This window comes from Equus caballus, chromosome 7 (genome assembly GCF_041296265.1).
Source record: "Equus caballus isolate H_3958 breed thoroughbred chromosome 7, TB-T2T, whole genome shotgun sequence".
NCBI classification, from domain to species: domain Eukaryota; kingdom Metazoa; phylum Chordata; class Mammalia; order Perissodactyla; family Equidae; genus Equus; species Equus caballus.
Window position 1 is genome coordinate 49,653,744 of NC_091690.1, and position 13,772 is coordinate 49,667,515.

A 13,772-nucleotide genomic window follows, 5' to 3' on the forward strand; every position below is an offset into this window, starting at 1 on the left:
ACCTCCACAGCATGGCTTGGTGACCAGTGTGTAGGTCCACACCTGGGATCCAAACCCACAAACCTTGGGCTGCTGAAGCAGAGTGTGTGAAGTTAACCACTGTGCCACCAGGCTGGTCCTTGAGTTGTTTGTTTGTTTTTGAGGAAGATTAGCCCTGAGCTAACATCTGCTGCCAATCCTCCTCTGTTTTGCTGAGGAAGACTGGCCCTGAACTCACATCCATGCCCATTTTCCTCTACTCTATATATGGGATACCTGCCACACATGGCAAGCCAAGCGGTGCCATATCTGCACCCAGGATCCGAACCAGCGAACCCCGGGCCACTGAAGCAGAACGTGTGCACTTAACTGCTATGCCACCAGGCCGGCCCGTGAGATATTTTTTACATTTCCTTTTCCTTGTTTGGCAGCACATATGCTGAATTACCTTTTGATTTTTGTCTTTGAGTCAGTGGTTTGTCCGAGTGTATTATTTAATTTCCACATATTTTCACAATAAGATTTGAGATAAACAGGCCTTTAGTGTGAGTGTTATGATTTCTTGAACAGGAGTCAGACTATGTTTAGTGTTTGCTGCAGGTGGAGGGGTCAGGGGCTTCATGGTCTGCAGTGTCCTTGCACTTATCTCCCTGGTGTGTTTGGGTTTCCCTAGAAACTCATTCTTAAATAGAATCTGTGTCTTGCAGCTCTGTTTTCATCCAGTGTTTGTATCCTGAAGCCCTGCTGATATGGTGTCAGGTATTTGGAATGGAAAATGTCCTCATCTGTTACGATGAAACCTGCAATGTTTTGATGGTAAAGAATCCCTGGACCGTGAACTTCAGAACAGGATCCTAGCACTTATATTTCCTCCACTTGTGTCAGAGAGGAACCTGAAGTGACTGCAGGTGTCTGTTTGCACTTTGCCCAATCAGAGAAGACTTTGCACATTAGTTTTCTTTGAGGAATGGTCTATGTTACAGACAAAATGCTTGTTGTGTATATGAGAATGTCTCCCCCCATTTCCTGCATGAAGCAAGAGGCATTTTTTTTCTGATCTTCACTATGAGGACCAGGTCAGGTCTGCTGAAGGAAACATGAATTTTGCGAGCCCATATGACTGCCCCAACCCAGAGTTTTTAACTCTGAAGATAATCCATACTATGTCTCCAACAATCCATCCACTACAGTTTACATGGTCCTAGATATTTGCTGACTCCAGACCTTTCTCCTCCCAGTACACAGTAATTCTCTACGTTTGCCTCTCTCTCATTTGGGGGCACTGTTTGCCAGGTAACCATGTAACCTCCAATCTCTCACAGATCTGAGGGGCTCCTTTTCACAGTGTCTAGTGTTGTTCTTGTGAAGGTGAGATGATCGCTCAGCACTATTTACATATCAGAACAGAAACTATCCATTCACATCTGTTGCCCTGTATTTTCCCTTGTGAGACGATATCATTTTCACTTATCGATGCTACTGCTAGAGCCATGGGGGTGGTTTGTTTTTCTTTGGTGACCAGTGCATCTAAATCATTATCACACAGGGATCTCTGCATTTGGATTTCTTTTCCTCATCTTATAAAAATTCCCTACCCTGAAAACCTGTGCCTCACGCAAGACTTTCAATGGGCTACATTCTGTGGTATCATTGTTCTTTTTGGGGCAGGATTGACACCTGACCTAAAATGGGATTGGATGCAAGGCTGATGCTGCCACAGGCATCAAGTGAATAGAAATGTTTACTACTCACAGGTAGTTTCCAAGGAGTGTAGGGCAAAGGTAAGCAGGCTCAGGTGGTTGATGCAAAGGACAATGGGTTGGCCCTTTAAGGAGTGTGGGGTAGAGGCTGCAGGTTTTAATGTCTGACCCTCCTACCCACTGACACAAAGAAAAGGGGCGTGTGATCCTTCCTGACCTGTTTACCATTGATGACCAGGCAGAGTGAGCAGGAATCTAAAGCTGATTGAGAGTCAAATATCAAAGATGACGTCGGTGTCATTATTGAAGTTCACTCCTGTTGTTCATTAACTGAGTAATGACACATCTCATTTAAATGAATTTGATTTGATTAAAAATCCACGTGAATAAAACAAGGCACACAACTAAGATGACAAAGCCTCAAAAACACATTTGAATCCAATCATTCTGAAGTGTTGGAGAGAAAGGAAAATGTGTCAGTGTGGTTCCAGAACTCTGGTCAAATATTTAATTAACGCTAGCATTTATTTTAATTTGTCTCATTTGTTGTGTTCTTGGAGACACCCTGCCAGTGCAGCCTGCCCACATGCAGCGAGCAGCCCTTTTAGGGAACAGAGCTCTCCCTGGCTGGTTAATAAATAGTCCAAACCCCAAGGAGTCAGCAGCTAACATGGCTGCCAGGGGGTTTTCCTTCAGGGAAACATCTCAAACACTAGCTGTCCACTACAGGTATTCTGAGTGTTTGGGACATTTCTTGATTGGCATTAAGGATGTGTTTGTTGAATGACATCATGCGTGCCCAGGTAGCAGTGACTCCCATGACAATGAGCACATTTGTGCAAATGGTAGGAACACAGTGTATTTGTGTTCAATGGGCTCGAGGACACAGGGTCCACAGACCACAGGTGACATTAGGAGGAACACCCAGGAGTGGGATCTAAGAGTGGTGGCCAGGGGGCATTATTACAGTAGACCAAAGACCTGCAGGAGTGCCCATTCTGACAGGAATGTCTGGTATAGAAAGGCTCTACTTAGAGGTGCCAGTGAGCCTGATGATCAGGACAAAGTACTAGGCCCCAAAGACTGGGCATGAATCTAACTGATGACTCAAACAGCAGGAAGGCCTATTAAGAGGAAAGCAAGGCTTGTCTCAGTGAGCCATTAGCCAGCCTATGAGGGGGTAGCCCAGGGTTGTAAGAGAGGTACAAGGTCCACTGAAAACCTTCTTTAAAAGCCCAGTTTTTTGTATTTTGATAAATGATTTGATATTGTCAATAATTTCTAGAGTATCTTGGTGAACCCTTGCATTTTGGTTTTAGGAGATGATGTATGATAGCATAATAAATTTTTCTATATATTTCTACCATGGATTGAGCATCACAAGTGCCCCAGAAAAGGCGGTGAGGGGCCCTACAATGTCTATTCACCCTAGCTGTAAGGAGCCTTCATCAGCCTGGAGGCGATGTCCAGTGACTTTTTTTTTTCATATTACCTGCTTTGATCAGTCACTAAGGTATCCATGGCAGAGGAGGGAAGTCTCTTGAATTGTGCCTAAACCTTTAGGTTAGAACTGTTGCCAATCTTTTTTTTTCCTGCTTTTTCTCCCCAAATCCCCCCAGTACATAGTTGTATGTTTTAGTTGTGGGTCCTTCTAGTTGTGGCATGTGGGATCCTACCTCAGCATGGCTTGATGAGCGGTGCCATGTCGCCATCCAGGATGAAACTGACGAAACCCCGGGCCGCCAGAGCAGATGACGCAAACTCAACCACTTGGCCACAGGGCTGGCCCCAGCAACAGATTCTTAAAGATCCAGTTCATATTACCCTTACTACAACTTGAGGGTGATATGTCCAGTTCTAGATCTGTTTGCCCCATCACAAGTCTCTACTTAATTCTTAATTAATTAATACTTAATTCAAAGTCTATTCACCAAATACAAATCAGACGGAAGGAAAAAGAGCAAAGGCCCAAATGGGAAAATAAGAATTCGCAGTACACTATACACTCTGATTATCTTGCCACACATAAAAACTTATCCCAACAGTTTAATAGAATAGGAACTGCAAATAGGCTCCTATACCCGCCACCTCAGAAAAGGAGCTTTCTCTAAGAAATGTATAACACGTACAACAGATGAGGCATATCCTGGAACTGCAATATAAAGTCAGTAAAAAAGTCCCAAAGACTACAATGTGTCATTTTTCAATGGCCCCTTAACACAATTAAAACATTTTAAAACAATTAAAGAGAAGACATTAACTGATTTAAGAAAAAAGCAGCACCTATTAATGTTTATATAGTATTGATGAAGGATGACTTGCACAACTATCTCACCTCAATATTCATTTCTGAAAGTTATTAACAGAAATCCAAAATCCAATGTGGCACTTTAAGAGGCTTGGTAAACAATATAATTACAACTTTTATAACAACTCTTCCATGTTGAAAGTTTTCTAAAACTCTACATAAAATTAATTTCTATCAAGCTTTCTCATGACTTACATTTACATTTCTTTTTGGTGGGAGTTTCACAGAGAAGGATGTAAGCCAATTGAAGTCCTTCCCATGCTGTTTACATTCAAGAGATTATCATCAAGTGAATCCTTTCACGCCTTCAGAAAAAACTGGGATGACAAAAGGCTTTCCCACATTCTCTACATTTACATGGTTTTTCCTCTAGTGTGCATTCTTGTAGATCCTCAAAAGTTTGCATGAGAATTAAAGGCTTTCCCATTTTACTGACATTCATGGGATTTCTCTCCAGTGTGACTTCTTTCATGTTCTGGAAGTGAACTGAGAAAACTAAATGTTTTATTACATTTTTAAATTCATATGGTTTCTATCTATTATGATTTCTTTCATGTTTTTGAAGAGAAGTGGAAGACATGAATGCTTTACTGCACTTTTTACATTCAAGAGGTTTCTCTCCAGTATGAGTTCTTTCATGTGCTTGAACATTACTGGGAAAACGGAAAGCTTTACCACAAAATTTACACTCATAGGGTTTCTCTCCAGTATGTGTTCTCTCATGTTTTTGAAGAGCACCGGAAGAAGTGAATGCTTTACTGCATTCTTTACATTCATAGGGTTTCTCTCCAGTGTGACTTCTTTCATGTACACGAAGAGAACTGGAACAAGTGAATGCTTTACTGCATTTTTTACATTCATAGGGTTTCTCTCCAGTGTGAATTCTTTCATGGACTCGAAGAGAACTGGAAGAAGTGAAAGCTTTACTGCATTTTTTGCATTCATAGGGTTTCTCTCCAGTATGAGTTCTTTCATGTTTTCGAAGAGAACTATTACAACTGAACGCTTTACTGCATTCTTTACATTCATAGGATTTCTCTCCAGTGTGACTCCTTTCATGTATCTGAAGAGAGCTGGAAGAAGTAAAGGCTTTACTGCATTTTTTACATTCATATGGTTTCTCCCCAGTATGAATTCTTTTATGTTGTTGAAGTAAACTGGGAGAAATGAATGCTTTACTGCAATTTTTACATTCATAAGGTTTCTCTCTAGTATGAATTCTCTCATGTTTTCGAAGAGAAGTATTACAACGGAAGGCTTTACTGCATTCTTTACACTCATAGGGTTTCTGTCCAGTATGAATTCTTTCATGTACTTTAAAACTTTGGAGTAAACTGAAGGCTTTACCACATATTTTACATTCATAAGGTTTCTCTCCAGTATGAGTTCTTTCATGTAATTGGACATTACTGGGAAACCTGAAGGCTTTACCACATATTTTACATTCAAAGGGTTTCTTTCCAGTATGAATTCTGTCATGTTTTTGAAGAGAACTATTACAACTGAAGGTTTTGTTGCATTCTTTACATTCATAGGGTTTCTCTCCAGTGTGACCCCTTTCATGTATTTGAAGAGAACTGGAATAAGTGAATGCTTTACTGCATTTTTTACATTCATAGGGTTTTTCTCCAGTATGAGTTCTTTCATGTATTTGAAGAAAACTGGGAAATCTGAAGGCTTTCCCACATTCCTTACATTTATAGGGCTTCTCTCCATAGTTTTGATAGTCATGTGGTTTCTGTTCAGTGTGACATCTAACATGCTTATTAAGGGATGACTGATGCATGAAGACTTTTCCACATGCACTGCATCCCCATGGTTTAGCTCCTATAGGTTGCTTGTTCAGATTTAGATTTGGAATAAGGCTGAAGTTTTCTCCACATTGACTACCCTCTTCACTTTCACAGAGTCTCACCACCATATGACTTCTGTAAAAAAACGAGAAGCATATTTTTAATGATTTCTTCATTAATGGCTTTATATTTGTTACATTTATTATTATTTACAGGAAAAATTTAGGTTTTCTACGTTTGCTGAATACTCAGAAATTGAACATACTGAAAGCTCTGCAAGAGGACTTCACTTTTGTCATTATCTAAACAATGATATTCCTATCTAGGATTTGTTAATTTACTTCCAAGTGAACTATTTTGCAAAAACTGCACCTCTACATAACAGTTCTAACAGTATATTTTGTGAAAAATTTCTAGAGAATAGCTAAATTTGAAGCAAGGATTAGTTTTCTTTGCTTCTTCTCAAAATTTCATAAAATACCAGAATTCTCATGTGAGACAATGTTTTCTAATGTGACTGTGACTCACCTTTGCTTTCTCCCCTGGTCTTTGTACTGATCTTCAATATCATGATCTTCCCATGTTTTTCCTGAAATGCAGACCCAGAGAGTTGATTTCAAAGCATTAGATATTATAGAAAAAGCTTCATATTCCAAGTCCATAATGGGCTATGGCCATTTCTAGTTTATTAACCAGTGTCTCCGTTTCCACATTCTACATCTTGGAACAATATTAATGGGAAAGAAACATTTGTTCTCTAATTGATGAAGTGAAAGAATGTCCTCATTCTTACCTATTGAGGCCAGGTTCCTGAAGATTTCCCACATCACTTCTCTGTAGAGTTTCTTCTGTGAAGGATCCAGTAAGGCCCACTCCTCAGGGGTAAAGTTCACAGCCACGTCCTCAATGTCCAGTGAGTCCTAAGACATCACATACATGGTTAGAGTAGGATGCATATGTGTAACAGCACTGAGGACCTCTATTCCATTTGTAGGAAGGTTACATATGATTCTATCATCTCGAAACATTAAATCTATGTTATGATCATCAAAAACTCACCGTTTTTCTGAACACATATTATCAATTTAACAGTATCATGAACACATGGAAATTATTTACACATCTTAATGTGATCACAAAACACTGCGTTTTTCTCTATTTACATGGTCCAGAGCATGTTTAGCAATTGAAGAAAGTGTGTGCAAATGAAACAGTTATTATCCTTTTAAGACTGATGGTTCCTTGTAAGAAAAATTCTTTCATCTTATTTCTTATTACCCACTTAGTTACAGCATTCCATGAGGCAGAGGGTCAAATCTGTATGAAGTCACAATGGATAAAAACATAGTGAAGAACTGGAGGCTCTGTTGTCTAGTCCCATCACCAAAGAGAGAGTCCAGGAGGAGATCTCGTCAAGATGGCAGTGTAGGCAGGCTCTGAACTCACCTCCTCCCATGAACACAACCAGGTTACAAGTATTTTTGGAAAAGTTACCCTAAAGAGAAAACTGAAAACTGGATAAAAAGAACCCCCACCACAAGGGACAGTCCTGACTGCGACGGAAGAGGCAGAAATTCCTTCTGGAGAGATAAAAGCCACCTTCGCGAGTGGTGGAGCCTCACAGCCAGCTGGGCAGGAGCCACCCTAACGTACGCAGCCATCCCTGGAGAAGTGAGGACCTGAGCGGGGGCATGTTACTGCTATAAGCACCCTTCAGATTCAGCACAACTGAGACGAGTGTCCTACTGTCTGGCTTCGCTGGCTATTAACTGCAATGGAGAATACCCCCAGAAAAGCTATCTGATGAAAGCCAAAAAAACCAGCTCTTAAAAGAGCCCATGCACAAATTACCCATCTCAGAGAGCAACCTAAAATCACCAGGAAGAAGGCTACAGTCCTTTGGTGAAAACAGACTCACCTGGTAGGCTCTGGGTGCATCTCGGTGAGAGGTGAGACCTCTCTGGAGACTGAGACATTGGTGGCGGCCATTGTTATGACCTAGTTCAGGCATGCTGACACAGACGCTGGCAGAGGCCATTGAAGCTCTTCCCTAGGCCTGTTAGCCCAGGGGTCTGCCGCACCCACTACAGCGCAGATTTAATCAAGTTCAGCCAGGGCAGGCAGCCCACCCTAGGGACCAGCCCCACCCAACAACAAGCCCTTAGGCTACTTGTCAGCCTGCATAGACTGGGTGTCTAAAGGGAGGCAAGTCTGTCCACTTCTGTGGAGCAGGGCCTGTGTGAGGACCAGGTGAACTGTGGGGGGCATTCGTGGAGAGGTGGGGGCCTCTACAGTGAGCCGACTGGATATGCTCCAGGGGGTCAGGAAGTGTGCATGGGCCAGGACTGTGTTGACAGTGTGTGTAGACCTGTGAGGGGTGGGGCTTATCAGTGGCAGAATACCTGTGATTCACAAACAGGCACAAAAAGTATCAGCCCAACCTACCAAAGCCTGAAACAACTGGGTGCTCCCATGCCTGGGGCCAGCCGTAGTCAGCTGCAATCCTAAGAGAGCTGACAACAGCCTTGCAGGCCTAAGGTCTACAGCAACTGTAAGCCCCTGAGCCTAGCAACTAGCTACACTGGGTACCTATCCAATTAACAGGAAAACTGCAAGAGAAGTGTGCTATTAGACCTTGTAGTCAACAGTGCTGGGGTTCCCCAAACCTAATTTACAAACAGCCAGACAAAGAGGGAAAGCCTAGACTCCCTGGGTACCTGCAGTAAGAGCAACCCTGCCACAGCAGAAGGACACAAGTAGCCCACACAGGGGTCACTCTTGAATCATTTGGACTGGTGACGAGACGGAAGCACACTTCTGGGCCTCAAAAAGCATCCCTTACCTAAGGCCACTTCTCCAAGATCAGGAGACATAGCTGACTCACCTAATACATAGATATAAGCACAGAGAAAGAGGCATAGTGAGGAGGCAAAGGAAGACGTGCCAAGCAAGGGAACAGGACAAAACTCCAGAAAAAGAACTAAATGAAACAGAAATAAGCAATTTACCTGAAAAAGAGTTCAAACAAAAACTCATAAGGATGCTCACTGATGTTGGGAGAAGGCTGGATGAACACAGTGAGAACATCAACAAAGAACTGGAAAATATAAAAAAGAACCAATTAGAAATGAAGAATACTGGAAATGAAAAATTGACTAGAGGGACTCAATAGCAGTGTAGATGATACAGAAGAATGGATCAGCGAGCTGGATGAAAGACTAGAGGAAATCACCCAAGTTGAAGGATAAAAGAAAAAGAAAAAAGAATTAGAAAGAAGGAGCACAGTCTAATGGAACTCTGGGACAATACCAAGTGCACTAACATTCATATTATAGGTGTCCCAAAAGGAAAGGAGAGAGACAAAGGAGCAGAGAATCTATTTCAAGAAATAATGGCTGAAAATATTCCTAACCTAAGGAAGAAAACAGACACCCAGTACATGAAGCACAGGGAGCACCAAACAAGATAAGCCCAAAGACACCCACACCAAGACATATTATAATTAAAATGTCCAAAATTAAAGATAAAGAGAGAATCCTAAAAGCAGCAAAAGAAAGGCAACAAGTGATAGGAAAGCACATGAGGCTATTGGTGGACTTCTCAGCTGAAACCCTGCAGGCTAGAAGAGAGTGGCATGACATATTTAAAGTTTTGAAAGCAGAGTCCAGGAGCCGGTAAAAATCAAACTTTTAACAAAGCCCAGCTGGCCACATTGTCCTCCAGGCCATCATTACAAGTAATCAGATGCAGCTGGCTGAATGTAAATATTCCTGTGGGGAAGCATTGCTTTTAACCTGTGTAATGTTTATTATAGAGTCAGTTCTTCCTTTTTATATATGATTTGATGGGGATAAAAATTTATTCAGAATTTAGCACTCAGACATAAGGAAGAAGGCATGACAACTTAGACCATAAAATCCCTATATTCATGTGCCTCAGGGCTACTTCCCACCAATTTTTACAACACACTGTGAGATAATAATGTACCATAAGAGCTCTTCCAGGTCAAACACTAACAGTGTAGCCTAGGCCTAGCTGGCCTCAAGGGGCAGGTTAAGAGCTGCAGAATGCAGGGAGTTCACAATGGTCTGATGGTAAATTTGCCCATGACTATAACATATGTGAAGGATTTAACAGTGCTTTCCACCAAAAGAACAAGAAATCTCCATTCTCCAACTTTAAGATGAGTTTTTCCTGACCAGATACTGTAAATGATGCCCTGCCAACTCATAATCCTGCACTTAAGGAACTTAGAAGTTATCATTCTTGATATAAAAGGATGAAAATGAACAAATCTAAAATCAAAAACTCTTAGATCCATGAGATCCTTGAGGTCATATGGTAAGCCAGTGTCTCCATAATGGGAAGAAGAAAAAAAAAAAGTGGCATTGTGAAATAAGCCCCAGAGATTCTGTAGTTATCAAGGCCTCTGCTAAACAGAAAAGCTATTTCACCAGAGTCTCATGCAAAGACAAGAAGAACAAAAAAGAGAAAACCCAATATCCATGAAGCCTAGGACCACCCTCTTAAACAGAAGGTTTAAAAAGATATGTTGGGAATACCTGAAGGAAATGGAAGACAGAGAGAAACAGAAGAAACAAGTGAAGTAATAATCACCAAAATATCCTAAAGTTAATGATAAGCAGCAAACTCTATATCCAGGAAGCTCAGAGAACACGAAACATGATAAATTACAAAAGTGCACACCAAAGGATGTTACATTCAAACTAGAGAAAAATGAAGGACAGAAAATGTACTGAGAAATGCCAGAGAAGAAACACCCCTCAGGTATAAAGAAAAAAGGATTTAAATTAAATTGGACTTCTCTTCAAAGACCAGGCAAGAGAGAACAGAGTAGAGTAAAATATTTCAAGGTTTTTGTTTATTTGTTTTTTGAGGAAGATTAGCCCTGAGCTAACATCTGCTGCCAATCCTTCCTCTTTTTGCTGAGGAACACTGGCCCTGAACTAACATCCATGCCCATCTTCCTCTACTTTATACGTGTGATGCCTACCACAGCATGGCTTGCCAAGCAGCGCCATGTCCGCACCCGGGATCCGAACTAGTGAACCCCAGGCCGCCAAAGTGGAATGTACGCACTTGACCACTGTGCCACTGGGCCGGCCCCTCAAGTTTTTTTTTTTTTAAAGATTTTATTTTTTCCTTTTTCTCCCCAAAGCCCCCCAGTACATAGTTGTATATTTCTCATTGTGGGTTCTTCTAGTTGTGGTATGTGGGACGCTGCCTCAGTGTGGTTTGATGAGCAGTGCCATGTCCGCGCCCAGGATTCGAACCAACGAAACACTGGGACGCCTGCAGCGGAGTGCGCGAACTTAACCACTCAGCCACGGGGCCAGCCCCCCGGCCCCTCAAGTTTTAAAAATAAAAAAACACTCTCCTCTAGAATTCTCTGGCAAGCAAAATCATCCTTCATGAAGAAAAGAAAAATAAGGATATTCTGAGACAAAAATTGAGGAAATTTGTCATGACATAGCTACCTTTAAAGAAATGTCAAAAAAAAAAATCAGAAATAGCATAAATGATAAAGGTAAGTGATTAGAAAAATGAAGGTAAAATATTTTTTATATTCCTTATAATTAACATAACAGATGTTACTTTGTTTAAAATAATATTAACCACCATGTATTTGGTAATGAGAGGCTTATGGACAAGTGAAATAATGAGAGTAATATGACAAGGGACAGGGAAGGCAAAATTGGGAATGCTGTGTTAAGAGCTACATGCACTACATGAAGTGGTATAGTGTTACTAGGCAAAGGAGGTGAGTTAGATGTAAATGTATGCTACAAACTCAAGGGCAACCACAAAATGTTTTTTAAAAAGATGTGGGGGGCAGGCCCAGTGGCAAATCAGTTAAGTTTGTGTGCTCCAGTTTGGTGGCCTGGGATTCTCCAGTTTGGATCCCAGGCGCAGACCTACGCACTCCTTATCAAGCCATGCTGTGGCAGGCGTCTCACATATAAACTAGAGGAAGATGGGCACAGAAGATGGGCTCAGGGCCAGTCTTCCTCAGCAAAAAGAGGAAGATTTGCAGCAGATGTTAGCTCAGGGCTAATCTTTCTCAAAACAAACAAACAAAATATATATATATACCCCAGACTTTCTTATCAGCCTGACAGATAAGAAGGTCTAGGGGAAAAGGGAGCATGAGGATTAAGTTTTCAGAAGCCAAACATCAAATACATGGACCCTGGCCACTCAATACAAGAACAAACATGGGTAAGAATAACAGGCATTCACACTGGCTTGTTTTTACATAAAGAAGAATTAACAGGATGGTGAAGCCGAGATCAAAATTGGTCATGGAAGGGAGGATGGAGTCAGAGCAGAGGAGCGGGGCAGGACATGCAGGCGGGGAGTCTCCTTCAGTCAGTTTCCTCTCAGGAATTTTTTAACCTTCCCGCACATTTATTTAAAATAAGGAGACAAACTTATATACACATATTTTCCAATGGTTGATTGTTTTTAATTCAATTTGCTTTTAAAAATTAATTTAATTTTAACATTTCCACATAGGAAACCACAGCAAGATTTACTCCTTTATACACTAATGGATATAAAACTGCAGATAATAAAAATTTAGACATCCTTTTCTAACAGAAAGGAAAAGGAGCATTATAGAATGTCCCTCCACTATATTCAAACTGGGGATATTTTCAGGAAGGAGTAGCATATTATAACACATAAGGGGTTTGCAAATTAAGCCCTCTGATAAACTAGGAATTCCAAGGATTCACATAAGCTTTGATGTGTTTCCTCATATCAATGAAAATAGAAATTCAAGTGCTTTTTCCTCACATCCATTAAAACAGGAATTCATTTGCCTTAGGAATTGTATAGCCTTTTAAACGTCAAATTTCTCAAGGAAATAGACACACAAAATCTGATCTAAAATAGGAAAATGTGCACAGAACTAGGAACTTAAATACACCCATCTCACATCTTGAGGTTCTCTTGTCTAAATGGAACAAAATATTCTATTTGGTTCCCCCAATTTTCTTGTCTTACTCATATAATATCACTCAATCAATGTATGTTTTAAAACCCAAAGTGCTAATGGAAACTAGAATCAAAGGGCTGCAATCTTCAATGGATAAAGGAATCCGAGGACAGAAACATGAATATTGGAATCAGCTCATAGAAGCAGCCTGCTTGCCCAGAGTTCAGAATGAATGCCTACACTCAGAAAGTTGACCATATTCCCAAATTTAGGGTCTAGACACTCCCAAATGAGATGTCACCCATCACCCCTAGACTGGGTGAGTCCCTGGTGAAGGAGGGTGGGGACCCCAGAGCAGCCACAGGAATGAACTCTGGGAGCCCCACACACACTCCCTCTCCTGTGAGCATGGAGGCACTGCCTCCCCCAGGCTCCCACTCTCACATGTGAGGAAACTCTCAGCTGGATTCAGTTTAAGCTTCTGACCCACATGAACTCCAAATTCATGAACCCTTTGTCCACAGAACACAACACCTGATCTTCACAGACTTTCTCACTGTGCACAGATTACACTCTCAGTGCACCTACAGTGTGGGGGCAAAACTCAAACAATGTCTAAAATGTCCAGGCCTAAGAACCACAACCACAGCCTCAGAAAGGGCGTCACTCCCCACCCCATGAGCACGTGCACCCCCAGCTGTCCAGGGCTCTGCAGCTCCTCTCAGGATAAAGGCTCCTTCCATGGGGGTGTCAGCAGTAGGACACCTGCAGGGGGAGGACCCCCAGGAAGGACAACTGGGCCTTCAAGGCCTTCCCTCTGCAGGCCCAAGGGGGCCTTAGCTTGGGTCTTGGACTGGGGGCCTCTGCTCCCCACAGGAGATGCTTTGGAACATCACTGTTATTTATTTAATTTTTTATTTTTTGAGGAAGATTAGCCCTGAGCCAACATCTGCTGCCAATCCTCCTCTTTTTGCTGAGGAAGCCTGGCCCTGAGCTAACATCCATGCCCATCTTCCTCTACTTTATATGTG

General features: G+C 41.7%; 1 protein-coding gene across 1 annotated transcript in view; it reads right to left on the reverse strand.

The window, feature by feature from the left end:
* Nucleotides 1-3,705: 3,705 nt before the first annotated feature.
* LOC100066332 (zinc finger protein 709) overlaps nucleotides 3,706-13,772 on the reverse strand; it is a 31,480-nt gene continuing 21,413 nt past the window's right edge. The window contains exons 2-4 of the mRNA XM_014741428.3: nucleotides 6,574-6,700; nucleotides 6,309-6,369; nucleotides 3,706-5,915 (exon numbers count right to left, since the gene is read on the reverse strand). Of these exons, the coding sequence (XP_014596914.1) occupies nucleotides 4,520-5,915; nucleotides 6,309-6,369; nucleotides 6,574-6,700 (1,584 nt within the window). The 3' untranslated portion in view covers nucleotides 3,706-4,519. The remainder of the gene's footprint in view (nucleotides 5,916-6,308; nucleotides 6,370-6,573; nucleotides 6,701-13,772) is intronic.